The sequence below is a fragment of the Erpetoichthys calabaricus genome, chromosome 12, assembly GCF_900747795.2.
Source record: "Erpetoichthys calabaricus chromosome 12, fErpCal1.3, whole genome shotgun sequence".
NCBI lineage: Eukaryota > Metazoa > Chordata > Cladistia > Polypteriformes > Polypteridae > Erpetoichthys > Erpetoichthys calabaricus.
The window spans coordinates 24,026,331-24,038,892 of NC_041405.2; the positions used below are offsets into that span (position 1 = coordinate 24,026,331).

Genomic DNA, 12,562 nt, shown 5'->3' on the forward strand with positions numbered 1-12,562 from the left:
GAACAGCCCCCCTGCTCACACCCCCTACATCAGGATCAGAAAAAGTCAGCGCAAGAGAGAGAGAGAGAGAGAAAAGTACATTGGGTAGCCTCTCAGCCATCTGCCAATAGCGACCCTTGTATGAAATCAACTGGGCAAACCAACTGAGGAAGCATGTACCAGAAATTAAAAGACCCATTGTCCACAGAAATCCGCGAACCAGCAAAAAATCCGCGATATATATTTAAATATGCTTACATATAAAATCCGCGATAGAGTGAAGCCGCGAAAGGGGAAGCGCGATATAGCGAGGAATCACTGTATTTCAAAAAACTGACATGGTAGCTTAATTCCAATTTCATATATGAAATCAGTGTAAAAACTTAATAAAGAGTTGCTCTGAAGTTCCCAGAAGCAAACAAAAAAATTTTTTTTGTAGACCAGTGAAATTCATAAATTGATTCCGTGTATTGTATCTTTCATTGGACTGTAATGATTTCTATATAGAATTTGTGTATTCATTTGCTGTGTTTCAGACATGACTTAGATGTGCAGCATTTCAAAGTGATGAAAGATGGCAAAGGAAACTATTTCCTCTGGACAGAAAAATTCCCCTCCCTTAACAAGCTGGTTGACTTCTACAAGACTTCCTCCATTTCCAAACACAAGCAGATCTTCTTGCGGGAGGGCTCCAGGGATGAGCCCCAGCAGGTAAGGTTCGGTTTAAGGTAGCAACTGAGCGTTGAACTTTTTTAATGAAGCTTAGGAATCCATGTTTGTCAATTAGGTTTTATAAAAAGAGAAACAAAAGAAGTGTATTGAAATCATTTTGACTATTTGAGACCTGGGTTTGCTTCCCGGGTCCTCCCTGCGTGGAGTTTGCATGTTCTCCCCGTGTCTGCGTGGGTTTCCTCCGGGTGCTCCGGTTTCCTCCCACAGTCCAAAGACATGCAGGTTAGGTGCATTGGCGATCCGTAAATTGTCCCTAGTGTGTGTGCTGTGTTAGGATATAGTGGGTTGGAAAATGATACTGACTGACTGATTGACTGAATTCACCTATTTGTACGAGGGGGTATCCAAAAATAAGCGGAACTGAATAATAATTTTAATAATTTTTACTTACTGAAACTTTAGTCTCCTTCAAAGTACTCTCCACGTGAATGAATGCACGTGTCCCAATGGTTTTCCAACTGGTGGAAAATTTTTGGAATTGCTGAAGAGGAAGTTGTCTTCAGCGATTTTACAAAAAACGCTTTCCTTTGAGTTCTTTATTCATATGCAGGAACAAGAAAAAGTCACACGGAGCAAAAATCAGGCGAGTAGGAAAGGTGGCAAGAACTCCCAAGACAATTCAGAAATCTTTTCAATAGTCCGAGGACGATCTTCGTAAAGTGCATTGCAAACTTTTTTTAGAGATTATGTCATTCCTAATTGTGGAAGGTCAGCCAGATCTTGATTGGTCTTAAGTGACATTTCCCCTCATTTGAAACACGAAACCACTCGTAGGCCTGTGTTTTACATAAAGCTTCCTCTTTAAAAGCAGTTTGAAGCATCACTACAGTTTCAGCAGCTGTTTACCCTAAGAGAAAACAAAATTTAACGCAGACTCGCTGTTCTTTATGATCACCCATCACAAAACTCTCAGAACACGTTTAATAAGCACCAAGAAAAACTGAATGCTGTATGAATAATACAGAGAGCCACAGAATACTGTAAGTATGCTACATCTAGCGGCAAAATTCTACATCTAGATAGCGTGCCAGGTATAGATTCCAGTTATTTTTGAGTACCCCCTCGTACAGTGGATTCAGAAAGTATTCAGACTGCTTCACTTTCTGCACACTTTATTTCCAAATTTATTAATAATCAGAAACTGAAATCTTTCATTCATATCAGTATTCAGTCCCTTCATTTGTCCTGCGTTGGGTTGGCACCCTGCCCAGGATTGGTTCCTGCCTTGTGCCCTGTGTTGGCTGGGATTGGCTCCAGCAGACCCCCGTGACCCTGCGTTCGGATTCAGCGGGTTGGAAAATGGATGGATGGATGGAGACCCTTCATTTGATATTTTGTAGTAGCCCCTTTTGACATCAATTAAAGCTCCATGTGTTCCTGGGTAAGACTCTACAGGGTTTGCACACCTAGATCTGGACAATCTATCCAATTATTCTTGGCAGGACCTCTCAAGCTCCATTATTTGGAATGGTAGGCTTTTGTAAACTTCCACCTTCAGGTCTCTTCATAAATACTCAATAAGGGTTTAAGTCTGGGCTTTGATTGGACCACTCAAGGACAGTTCAATTCTTGTTCCAAAGCCACTCCAGTGTTATTTTGGCTGTAGGCTTTGAGAGATGAACCATCATCCACAAGCACTCTACTGTAGGTTTTCTTCAAGTACCTCTCTGCATTTTGTTGCATTCCTCCTTCCTTCAACTTTAACCAGTCTACCTATGCTATAGCAAGATGCTGCCTCCACCATGCGTCATCATAGGGATGGCATTAAACAGTTGAATGGTAGTGCCTGGTCTTTGCCAGACATAGAACTTGGAGTTTTGCTCAGAGATGTTCAGTTTTGGGCTCGTCAGACCAAGGAATCTTTTTCCTTGAGCTCTCAGAGTTCAAGCATACGTTCCTATACCTTTTTCTCAAGAGCTCTTCCATCTAACTTCTGTAGCAAAAACTTTCGAGTACTGCTGGGATGTTGTCTTTCCAAAAGGTTCTTCCATCTCAGTAGAGGACATCTGAAGCACTCTTAGAGTGACAATTTGGTTCTTTTTCATCTCCTTGACTGAGGCCTAGTATATCTGGTTGATCAGTTTGGCCGGATGGTCAACTTTAGGATGAGTCCTGGAGGTTCCAAACTTCTTCCGGTTCAAAATTATCGAGGCCACTGAGCTCCTGGGAACACTCAGAGCTTTACAAATGGTTCTATCTCCTTGTCCCGATGTATGCCTCATCACAATATGATTTGTGGAGGTCTACAGAGAGTCCCTTGGACTTCATGGCTCGGGTTTTGTCCTGAAGTGAGAACCTTATATTCACAGGTGTGTCCCTTTATAAACGATGTCCAATCAATTCAGTTAGGAACAGGTGAACCCAATCCAATTCTTGACATCACTAAAGGTCTGAATTCATACATAAAAGAGAGATTTTAGTTTTTGATATGTAATAAACTTGTAAAAATTTTTGAAAATGTGTTTTCACTTTGTCATTACAAGTTATTGATGAGCATAAATGTCAAATTCATCCACTGCAATAAATATGTGTCTGGAAAGTGAAGGAGTCTGAATAATTTCTGAATTGACTCCATGTACAAAAGCAATGAATGGAAATCATATATATTTACTGAAAAATGTATTATGGGTGATCAACCATAGGGTCTTCCTATTGCAAGCGGGCAAGTCAGTAAACCATACGGTAAACACTTCCGGTTTGCGTACTCAACAATTCAGCTAATTTCCTTGATATTTATAAACCTGCTTAAGGCTGTGGAGAGAGAAAATTTGATCTGACAGACAATTTCAGTTTATGCAAACATAGCCACATATGCATCACTATGAGAATCTTTCATGCACAGAACCCAGAATGCTTCTTGGACACACATCCTAGGTATTTCTGTGATTCGCTCATTCAAACATATTAGGAAGTCCGGTTAATTACAGTTGCATGTACAGCGTCGTGGTGAAAAGGTTGAAGACCACTGAAACTACTGCTGCTTTTTGATTGTCTAAGAGAAAACTGGCTAGTACATTTCCATATGCAAATGGAACTTTTGTTCCGTTGCTATTATACATACTGTCATAACCATTCCGACCTTTCAACAAAGATCAAATCATAAAAATTTTAAAAAGCCAACTTGAGGCAGAGATACTTTAAGTGAATTATACGATGAGTAGTCTTGACAGAGCTGAGGGCAAAAAAGTGGAAGACGTTAAGATTGGCAACCAAATTGAAAGGAGTAGACAGGATGTAAGTCTGGATAAACACTGGGGGAAAGCAAAAGTCAAAACCCCTTATCATAGAAATCGCCAGAGTAACTTTCTGCTACTAGAAACAGGGTCTTCTCTTCATATAAAACAAAGAACGTTGACTTATAAAGTATGCATCTTGGCTTTAAATAAGACAACGTGGCCACGTTCATTTCATGTCCCAAGAATGAATTCATGCAGAACAGAACCTCGGCAATGTGACACAGTATGGCAACTAATTATAGCTCAATACTAAAATATTACAAAACAGTCAGTGCATGTTCAAAATCAGAAATAAGGAGATCATAGCATTTTTCTTTCCACTTAAATTGTGTTATAGAAATACATAGACATTTAAAAAATATTCAGATCCCGTCACTTTTTTAACGTTTTCTTATGTTGCAGCCGTATGCCTAAATCATTCAAATTAATTTTTAAAAATTTTTTTTTTTTTTTATTGCTTCTCAATATACTCCAGAAATTCTGAAAACAGGATTTTAGACAGATTTATTAAAAATAGAAAACTGTTATCTCACATTGAGGCCAGTATCCAGATCTTTACTGATGTGACAGATGGTGGCCAGCACCATCACCCAGCCGGGATGCCTCCGGGGTGGAACTATTATTTGGCAGCCCACCCGGTGCTTTGGATTTCTGCAGGTCTGTGTGGGAATTACTATTTGCCAGTACAGCACTGTTGGGGTACGTGGATGCTGCAAAGGGGAGCTGTGGGAACTGCTGGAGCTGCAGAACCCTACTTTGAGCCTCAGACGCACCTGGGAGCAATTTTAGACCTCCTTAATGAACCATCTGGAGTGCTCCGGGGTGTGGTTTAAAAAGTAGCCAGCCTCCTCCCAAAGGGAGCCAGAGTCGAAGGATAAGGCTGATGAGGATTGGAAGAGAAAAGAGGCTGCAAGACTCTAGAGGAAAGGGGACAGAGTTTTACCCAGCTTGGGATTGTTGGCATCGGTCCTTCGGGATTACTCTGGATGTGAGTGCCTTTCCATGAAATAAAGGTTTTTGTTGGACTGAGCTGCTGGCGTTGTCTATTTGTGTCAGGTTGGGGCAGCAGGTGCACCCCAGGTCTTCACAGTGAGTATTCAGTTGAAGCACCTCTGGCAGTGATTACAGCCTGGAGTCTTTTTGGGTATGAAGCGACAAGCTCCACACACTTGAATTTGAAGATTTCCTGCCATTCTTCATGGCAGATCCTTTTCTTCTCTATCGAGTTGGATGGAGACCATCAGTGGGCAGTTGTTTTCAGGTCTCTCCAAAAATGTTTGATTGGGTTCAAGTCTAGGCTCTGGATGGACCCCCTCAAGAACATTCACAGAGTTTTTCCTAAGCCTCTCTTGTATTGTCTTTGCTTTGTGCTCTGAGTATTTGTCAAGTTGGGAGGAGAACATTCAGCTCCGTCTGAGGTCTGGAGTGCTCTGGAGCAGGTTTTCATTCAGGATATCTCTAAACTTTACTCTGTTCAGCTTTTCCACAACCCTGACTAATCTGCCACCTCCATCCTTCACTATTGGAATGGTACTGCACAGGTGCCTGGTTTCCTCCAGACATAGTGCTTAGAACTGAGGCAAATCAGTTCAATCCTGGTTTCTTCAGACTGGAGAATCTTATCTCTCACAGTCTGGAAGTAGCTCAAGTGCCTTTTTGCAAAACTCCAAGTTGACCTTTGTATGGTCACTCTGTCATAAGCCCAGATTGGTTGGGTGTTACAGTGATGGTTGCCCACCTGGTAGCTTCTCCCATCTCCACACATTCTCTGGAGCTCAGACAGAATGACCTTTGGGTTTTTGGTGACCTCTCTTAGTATGAATGTTTCCCCCCATTTGCTCAGTGTGGCCAGAAAGATTAGTAAGAGTCGTGGTTGTTCCATGTTTGTTCCAATTACAATTAGTTTTAGGAACCTTCAGAAAATGTTCTGTTGTCTTCCTCAGATCTGTCCATCAACACAAACCTGTCTCTAAGCTTTGCAGGTAATTCCTTCCACCTCATGGCTTGGTTTTTGCTCTGATACACATTGTCAACTGTGGGATCTTCTATATACAAGTGTGAGCTTTTCCAAATCAAACAACGTAATAAACTACATTAAAAGTATTAAAACAGTGCTTGTCTTCACAACAGCTCAGTCTTCTTCTTCTTCTTTTGACTGCTCCCATTAGGAGTTGCCATAGCAGATCACCTTTTTCTGTATCTTCCTGTCCTCGTCATCTTGCTCTGTTACATCCACCACCTTCATGTCCTCTCTCACCACATCCATAAACCTTCTCTTAGGCCTTCCTCTTTTCCTCTCTCCTGGCAGCTCTATCCTTAGCATTCTTCTCCCAATATACCCAGCATGTCTCCTCTGCACATGTCCAGATCAACACAATCTCGCCTCTCTGACTTTATCTCTAAACCGTCCAATCTGAGCTGACCCTCTGTTGTACTCATTTCTAATCCTGTCCAGCCTTATCACACCAGTGCAAATCTTAGCATCTTTAACTCTGCTACCTCCAGCTCTGTCTCCTGCTTTCTGGTTGGTGCCACCGTCTCCAACCCATATAACATAGCTGGTCTCACTACCATCCTGTAGACCTTCCCTTTCACTCTTGCTGATATCCGTCTGTCACAAATCACTCCTGACACTCTTCTCCACCCATTCCACCCTGCCTGCACTCTCTTTTTCACTTCTCTTCTACAATCCCCATTACTCTGTACTGTTGATCCCAAGTATTTAACCCCTTCACCGCCCTCTGCCGGATATATCCGGCACCGCTGTTTTAATGCTAACGCCATACTGCCGGAATTATCCGGCACATTTGCCTGTGGTTATATGAATGCCTGGCAAGTAGTATAACTGACGGTTTGGCGTGGGTATTATTACTACGTTGTATTTCGACAAGTCTGTGGTTGTTTTGGCCGGTCATGTGACGTGATTCGCATGTAACAGCTGTGAATATGGCGAAACGTAAACTGACTTCAAGTGAGGCTTTGCAGGCGATTTTGGACAGTTCTGATCATGATTGTAGCAGTTCTGAAGAAGATTTTAGTGACAGTGATGAGCAGCAACATGCGCTGCATGATATTGTGAATGAAGACGCATCGGATGACGGCGCTGAGTGGGTGTATCCCCAGCATCTCAGCTGGGCTGCTGCCCGTGGTGAACTACCTTTTCTGCATTCGTTTGAGGGAACGTGTGGCTTTATTGTTGATGTAAACAATTACACTGCTGAGCAGTTTTATGAGCTGTTTGTGTCACCTGATTTGATTAGACATTTTGTTCATCAGACAAATCTGTATGCAGCACAGTTTATTGAGAAAAATCCCAATTTACCTCCACATTCCCGTGTTCGTGCTTGGTTTGACACTGATGAAAACGAAATGAAAAAATTCATTGGGATTTTGATGTTGATGGGAATAATCAGAAAACCAGATATTGAGATGTACTGGTCTACAGATCCTATGTATGCAACACCTATTTTTGCAGCTGTCATGACACGTAACCGATTCTCTTTGCTGCTGAAATTCTTTCATTTGAATGACAACAGAAACGAGCCAGATAAGAAAGATCCAAACCGCGACCACTTGTTCAAGCTACGTCCTTTGATTGATCATTTATTTGAAGCATTTCAGTTGCCCTACATGCCAGGACCGTCAGTTGCAGTTGATGAAAGTTTATTGTCGTGGAAGGGCCGCTTACAGTTTCGACAGTATCTACCATTGAAAAGGGCACGGTTTGGTATCAAGATGTTTTGCTTAGCTGAGAATTCAGGTTACATTTATAAATTTCGTGTATACACTGGCAACTTGCACAACATTTAGTGGTCAATACTGCTTGAATAAATGTAAAAAAAGTAAAAAAAATGTAAAAAAGTAAAAAAAACAAAAATTGTTCAGATTTCGCCTGGCTTGGGGAATATTTAGGGAGTTGGCGGTTAAAGGGTTAAACTCATCCACCTTCGCCAATGCTACTCTCTGCATCCTCACTATTCCACTGACCTCCCTCTCATTTACACACATGTATTCTGCCTTGTTCCTAAATACTGTACCTTCATTCCTCTCCTCTCCAGAGCATATCTCCACCTCTCCAGGGTCTCCTCAACCTGCTCCCTATTCTCTCTACAGATCACAATGTCATCAGCAAACATCATAATCCACGGGGACTCCTGTCTAATCTCATCTGTGAACCTGTCCATCACCATTGCAAATAAGAAAGGGCTCAGAGCCGATCCCTGATGTAATCCCACCTCCACCTTGAATGCATCCGTCACTCCTACCGCAGACCTCACCACTGTCACACTTCTCTCATACATATCCTGTACAACTCTTACATACTTCTCTGCCACTCCCGACTTCCTCTTACAATACCACAACTCCTCTCGAGGCACCCTGTCATATGCTTTCTCCAGGTCCACAAAGACGCAGTCTTCAAAACAGCTCAGTCCCATTCAATTTTTTGGAGACTATAGCCTGTTCAAGTACAAAGTGTTGGTCCACATCAAGGGTAGACACACAAACAGCCACACTCACCCATGCCAACACAGCTTGAATCTCCTCACTGGAAAAAAAGTCTTTTGTGTCCAGGTACATAGAAATAACCTACTTAAGGTCTTCTTGATTTGGTATATACTGCATCATGGCAGCTGGGTCATTCAGTAGCTCCAAAGTGATCTTACGTATTCCTACGAATGCTGAAAAAATGTTCTGCTAACTCTATCAATGCTGCTTGGATCATTAAAAGCTGTGCATATAAAAAACAAACATTTTGAAGTGTCCTTTATTTTATCCAGAGCAAGCGTGGAAGCTTAGAGGAGCGTGCAGGGCCATTTGGAATACCTCCAAATCCAATGCAGTCCCGAAGGCCATCTGATATTCCATCTCAGCAGGTAACATACCTCAGAATTAAATGATCTTCTTCCTTAAATGGGCAATTTGGAACTGTGAAACTCCATCTGAAAAGTAACCTAAGCTTTAGATCTATTCTGCTGCCTAAAAGCTTCAAGGGACCACAGTTAATTTCCATGAGAAGCTTTTTTTATTGTTCGCAGGTGTCTGCATGGATTTCTGAGTATTCCAGTTGAATCTCACATCTAGGAGATTACTGATGGCTAAAAACTAGGAGACAAAGTGAATTTGTGTGTGTGTGGTGTGCTTGTGTGTTATGAGTGATTCTTGCGATGGACTGGTCTCGGATTGATTCTTGCCGGTAGTGTAGTTACCTACAAACCTGTAATGGAGAAAGCTGGTATGGATAATTAGAGAATCACAGGATCCAGATGGAATAGATAGCTCTTTCAGGAAGGTCTGTTACTGTCTGTTAAATTTTTTTTCCTTATGTGGTTTCTTCTTTAAGGTGAGGTCGCCTCCATTTGGTAACCCAGGTAGCAGCTCAACTCCACCCCGGCGTCAGTCTGAAGCTCATCCTGTACCGCAAGTAAATAATTATTTATTTTGATGGGTCCTTCACCTCTCATTACACCTATGCAAATTCTCTGCTCATGCAGCCCTCATCACCTTTTTTTGCATGTTAAAGTCCATCTAAGAGGGTTGAGAAATGATTCAGCTCATCGTTTGCTTTTTTTTATGTCTCCAGGCTGGAGGAGTTATGCGTGTCCGCGCCCTTTATGACTTTTCAGCAGAAGAGGTGGACGAGTTGGGCTTTCAGCACGGGGATATCATTGAAGTGCTGGATCGTTCTGACCCATCCTGGTGGAAGGGGCGTCTTCGGGGACAAGTTGGATTGTTTCCTAGCAACTACATAGCCCAACTTTGAACTGGACTTTTACAACAGAAGGGCTGTAAACGAGAACTCGAAATGACTTGATGTGAGGAGCAGAGAAATATCCTTAATATCAATGCATTTCTTCATCATTTTTGAGGATCCTTTCTGGTTGTGAATAATCAGCCCCTCTTAAAGACATGATAAATAAAAAATTGTCCAGTACACTATGCTTCTCTTCAGACATGTTTCCAGTAACGACAAGATTTTATCTGAGATAAAGAATTCTGTCTTCAAGAAGAAAGCCCCATTAGATGGTGTGAACGTCAAAAAAGCTAAGAGAAGTGGAGCAACTGTCTTTTTGGAACTCAATAAAATTCAACTTTAAAGCCATCCTTTATTGGACTTTGTGGAAGGCAAATTTAAAACTGTATTTATTTATCATCTAATCCCTGAAGGAGTCATTTTTTCTTCTCTTGAGAACTTCTTGTTGGTTTTTAATTGTTGTTTCTTTTATTTCATGTTATATAAACCAATGAGTTTTTGAATGTGCACAGTGGTATCCATGTATGGAGGGCAGAATGTTTTAAACCATTAGAACTGAGACAAGAGCTTATAGTGTATTTTTAAAGCTTAAGGAGCTAGACTGCTGGATCAAGAACACCCCCCTCCATCCCTTCCATATGTACCTATCTACTGTACTTCCACATTCTTTTATTGGCTCCTTGCACCCAACATCTGCTTGTGAAGAGAGATTCACTGATCTCGACTTTGCTGACGATGCTGTGATCTTCGCAGATTCAATGGAGGCTCTGATTGGGGCTCTCGAGAGACTGAGCGAGGAGTCTGAGTGTCTGGGCTTGCGAGTGTCACTGATAACAGCCAACATCCAGGCCTTTAACTCTTTGAGGGCTGAATATTTTTTCCAAAAAACATAGTTTTCTAAAAAGGAATCACTTCATAGAGAAATCAACACAAAACATCTGTTGCTGCATGTTGTGGCTGCCAGTTTGCCAAGAATGTGCAGCAGGCTTGCTGCCAGGCTGTCTTTGCATGGCTGGGGCAGCAGCAGCAGTGGTCATGGTCGCAGTGCATTGCAATCTGGTTTCTACCTCTTATCATTGTTAAGTGGTAGTCCTGCCAGGTAAACGGTGCCATAGGTGTGTCAGCAACATGAACCTGTTCAGTACCACGATTAGCTCGGGACCAACCAGCTGAAGCCAGAACCTCACGCTTGTTTTTGATCACTTGCATCAAAATCAAAGTCTGACAAGTCATAGTCTAATTCAGAGAGAACAGGAAAAACGTTGTCCAGAGTATTTTGCTTTACGCATTCGCTTTGATCAGTGCCATTTTTGCCATTGTTTGCACCTTGCTACTCACGCAAGCGCAGGAAATTTTGGTATAAACCAATGAGGCTAACTATCCTTCTAGCAACGTGAGTCCAACTAAAACATAATGGTTGGTTTTGTCAAAGTTTACATTTGATTACCATCATCAACTCCTCCTTTTGACAAAAGTCGACATCATGCCTTAAAGAGTTAATGACCTCTGGGACACAACCATCAGCAGTATGTCTGTCTGTGGAGAGAGTGTCAATGGCATTAGTGACATTTGTGTCTCTGGTGACTCTTCCTATAAAATCGGTAGATGGATTGGGAGAGCATGGGAGGGTCATGAGGTTGCTGGAAAGGGGTGTGTGGCGCTCCCGATATCTCTGTTAAAGAATGAAAGTCCAAGTCTTTAAAGTCCTGGTTCTCTCTGTTTTGCTATATGGTTGTGAGACATGGATGCTAATCAATGACCTGAGACAAAGACTGGACTCCTTGCTTTACATAGCGAGTGGGGTGCCACTTCAACCCCACAAATGTGCAGCATCCACCTGGATCATGTGACGGCAGCCATTTTGAACCAATTCGTGTATCACACACTAGCTATTAGGAAGTGAAGGGGTGAGAGAGAGAGAGAGAGAGATAGATAACCAATCAGAGACAAGGGATCATTAGAGGCCAGAATAACCAGGCCATGGAGGGCAATTTCGCCAGGACATCGGGATACACTGTGCTGTTCTAGCAGAAACCCAAGCTTTTCCAATGTGGTCTCCCATCCAAGTACAGGCCAGGGCTGAACATGCTTAGCTTCAGGTGGCACGTGTGGCATGACTGCTGGCACAACATGAAAAGGAATAAATCCAAAACGTAATGTTGAAACATGAATCTGTAAACATCAGGGAATATGTACAAATATATGGAAGTGGAGGTCTGTGATACGGTTTGTATATTTGTAGCTGGAAATCCAGGAAGGGAGAAAATGAATCACGTATCTTAAAACAGTTTTGTATTCCTAAGCTTTCAACTTCTATAAAGAGTTATCATCAGAGGAATATGATTAGACTTACAGGAATGCAAGGCAAAATAAATAGGACATAAAGAGGGCATGTAGGGGGGTGAAATTAATGAGGTGGGGTTCGGAGGGTGTTGGTCATAAAGTCTTATTTATTGTGTGCATGTTCTTCTTTTCAAGCCTGCATATGCCGGATTCATGTCCAAATGTCTGTTAATGACGTTTCATCGGATATGCATATATACATATTCCCAGGTTGTTTAAAGTCTCCATTGGCAAACAATAAAAATTTAATTCCATCAGATGTGTGAAAACAGGTTAATCATGTTTGACATCATAGAAACTCCATGGCAGTGGGCATTCACTCATTGGTAGGCATAGAAAAGGCGGTAGTCGTGTAAATTACTGCTGCCAATTTGTCACTGGTATAAAGATGGAAAACATTTCCTCTAACGCTTCCATGTGTTACATTTATTCCATATTGATAGATTGATGTTTCTTAAACTATGGGTCACAAACCATTTTGGGTTGCAATTGTAATGAATGAGAAAGGATTGTGAATGGT

At 41.9% G+C, this 12,562-nt stretch overlaps 1 protein-coding gene across 1 annotated transcript in view; it reads left to right on the top strand.

Moving 5' to 3' along the window:
• grap2a (GRB2 related adaptor protein 2a) overlaps nt 1-12,301 on the top strand; it is an 84,935-nt gene extending 72,634 nt beyond the window's left edge. Inside the window, exons 5-8 of the mRNA XM_028815234.2 lie at nt 516-690; nt 8,726-8,821; nt 9,289-9,369; nt 9,529-12,301. Coding sequence (XP_028671067.1) covers nt 516-690; nt 8,726-8,821; nt 9,289-9,369; nt 9,529-9,708 — 532 coding nt within the window. The 3' untranslated portion in view covers nt 9,709-12,301. The remainder of the gene's footprint in view (nt 1-515; nt 691-8,725; nt 8,822-9,288; nt 9,370-9,528) is intronic.
• Nucleotides 12,302-12,562: the final 261 nt, after the last annotated feature.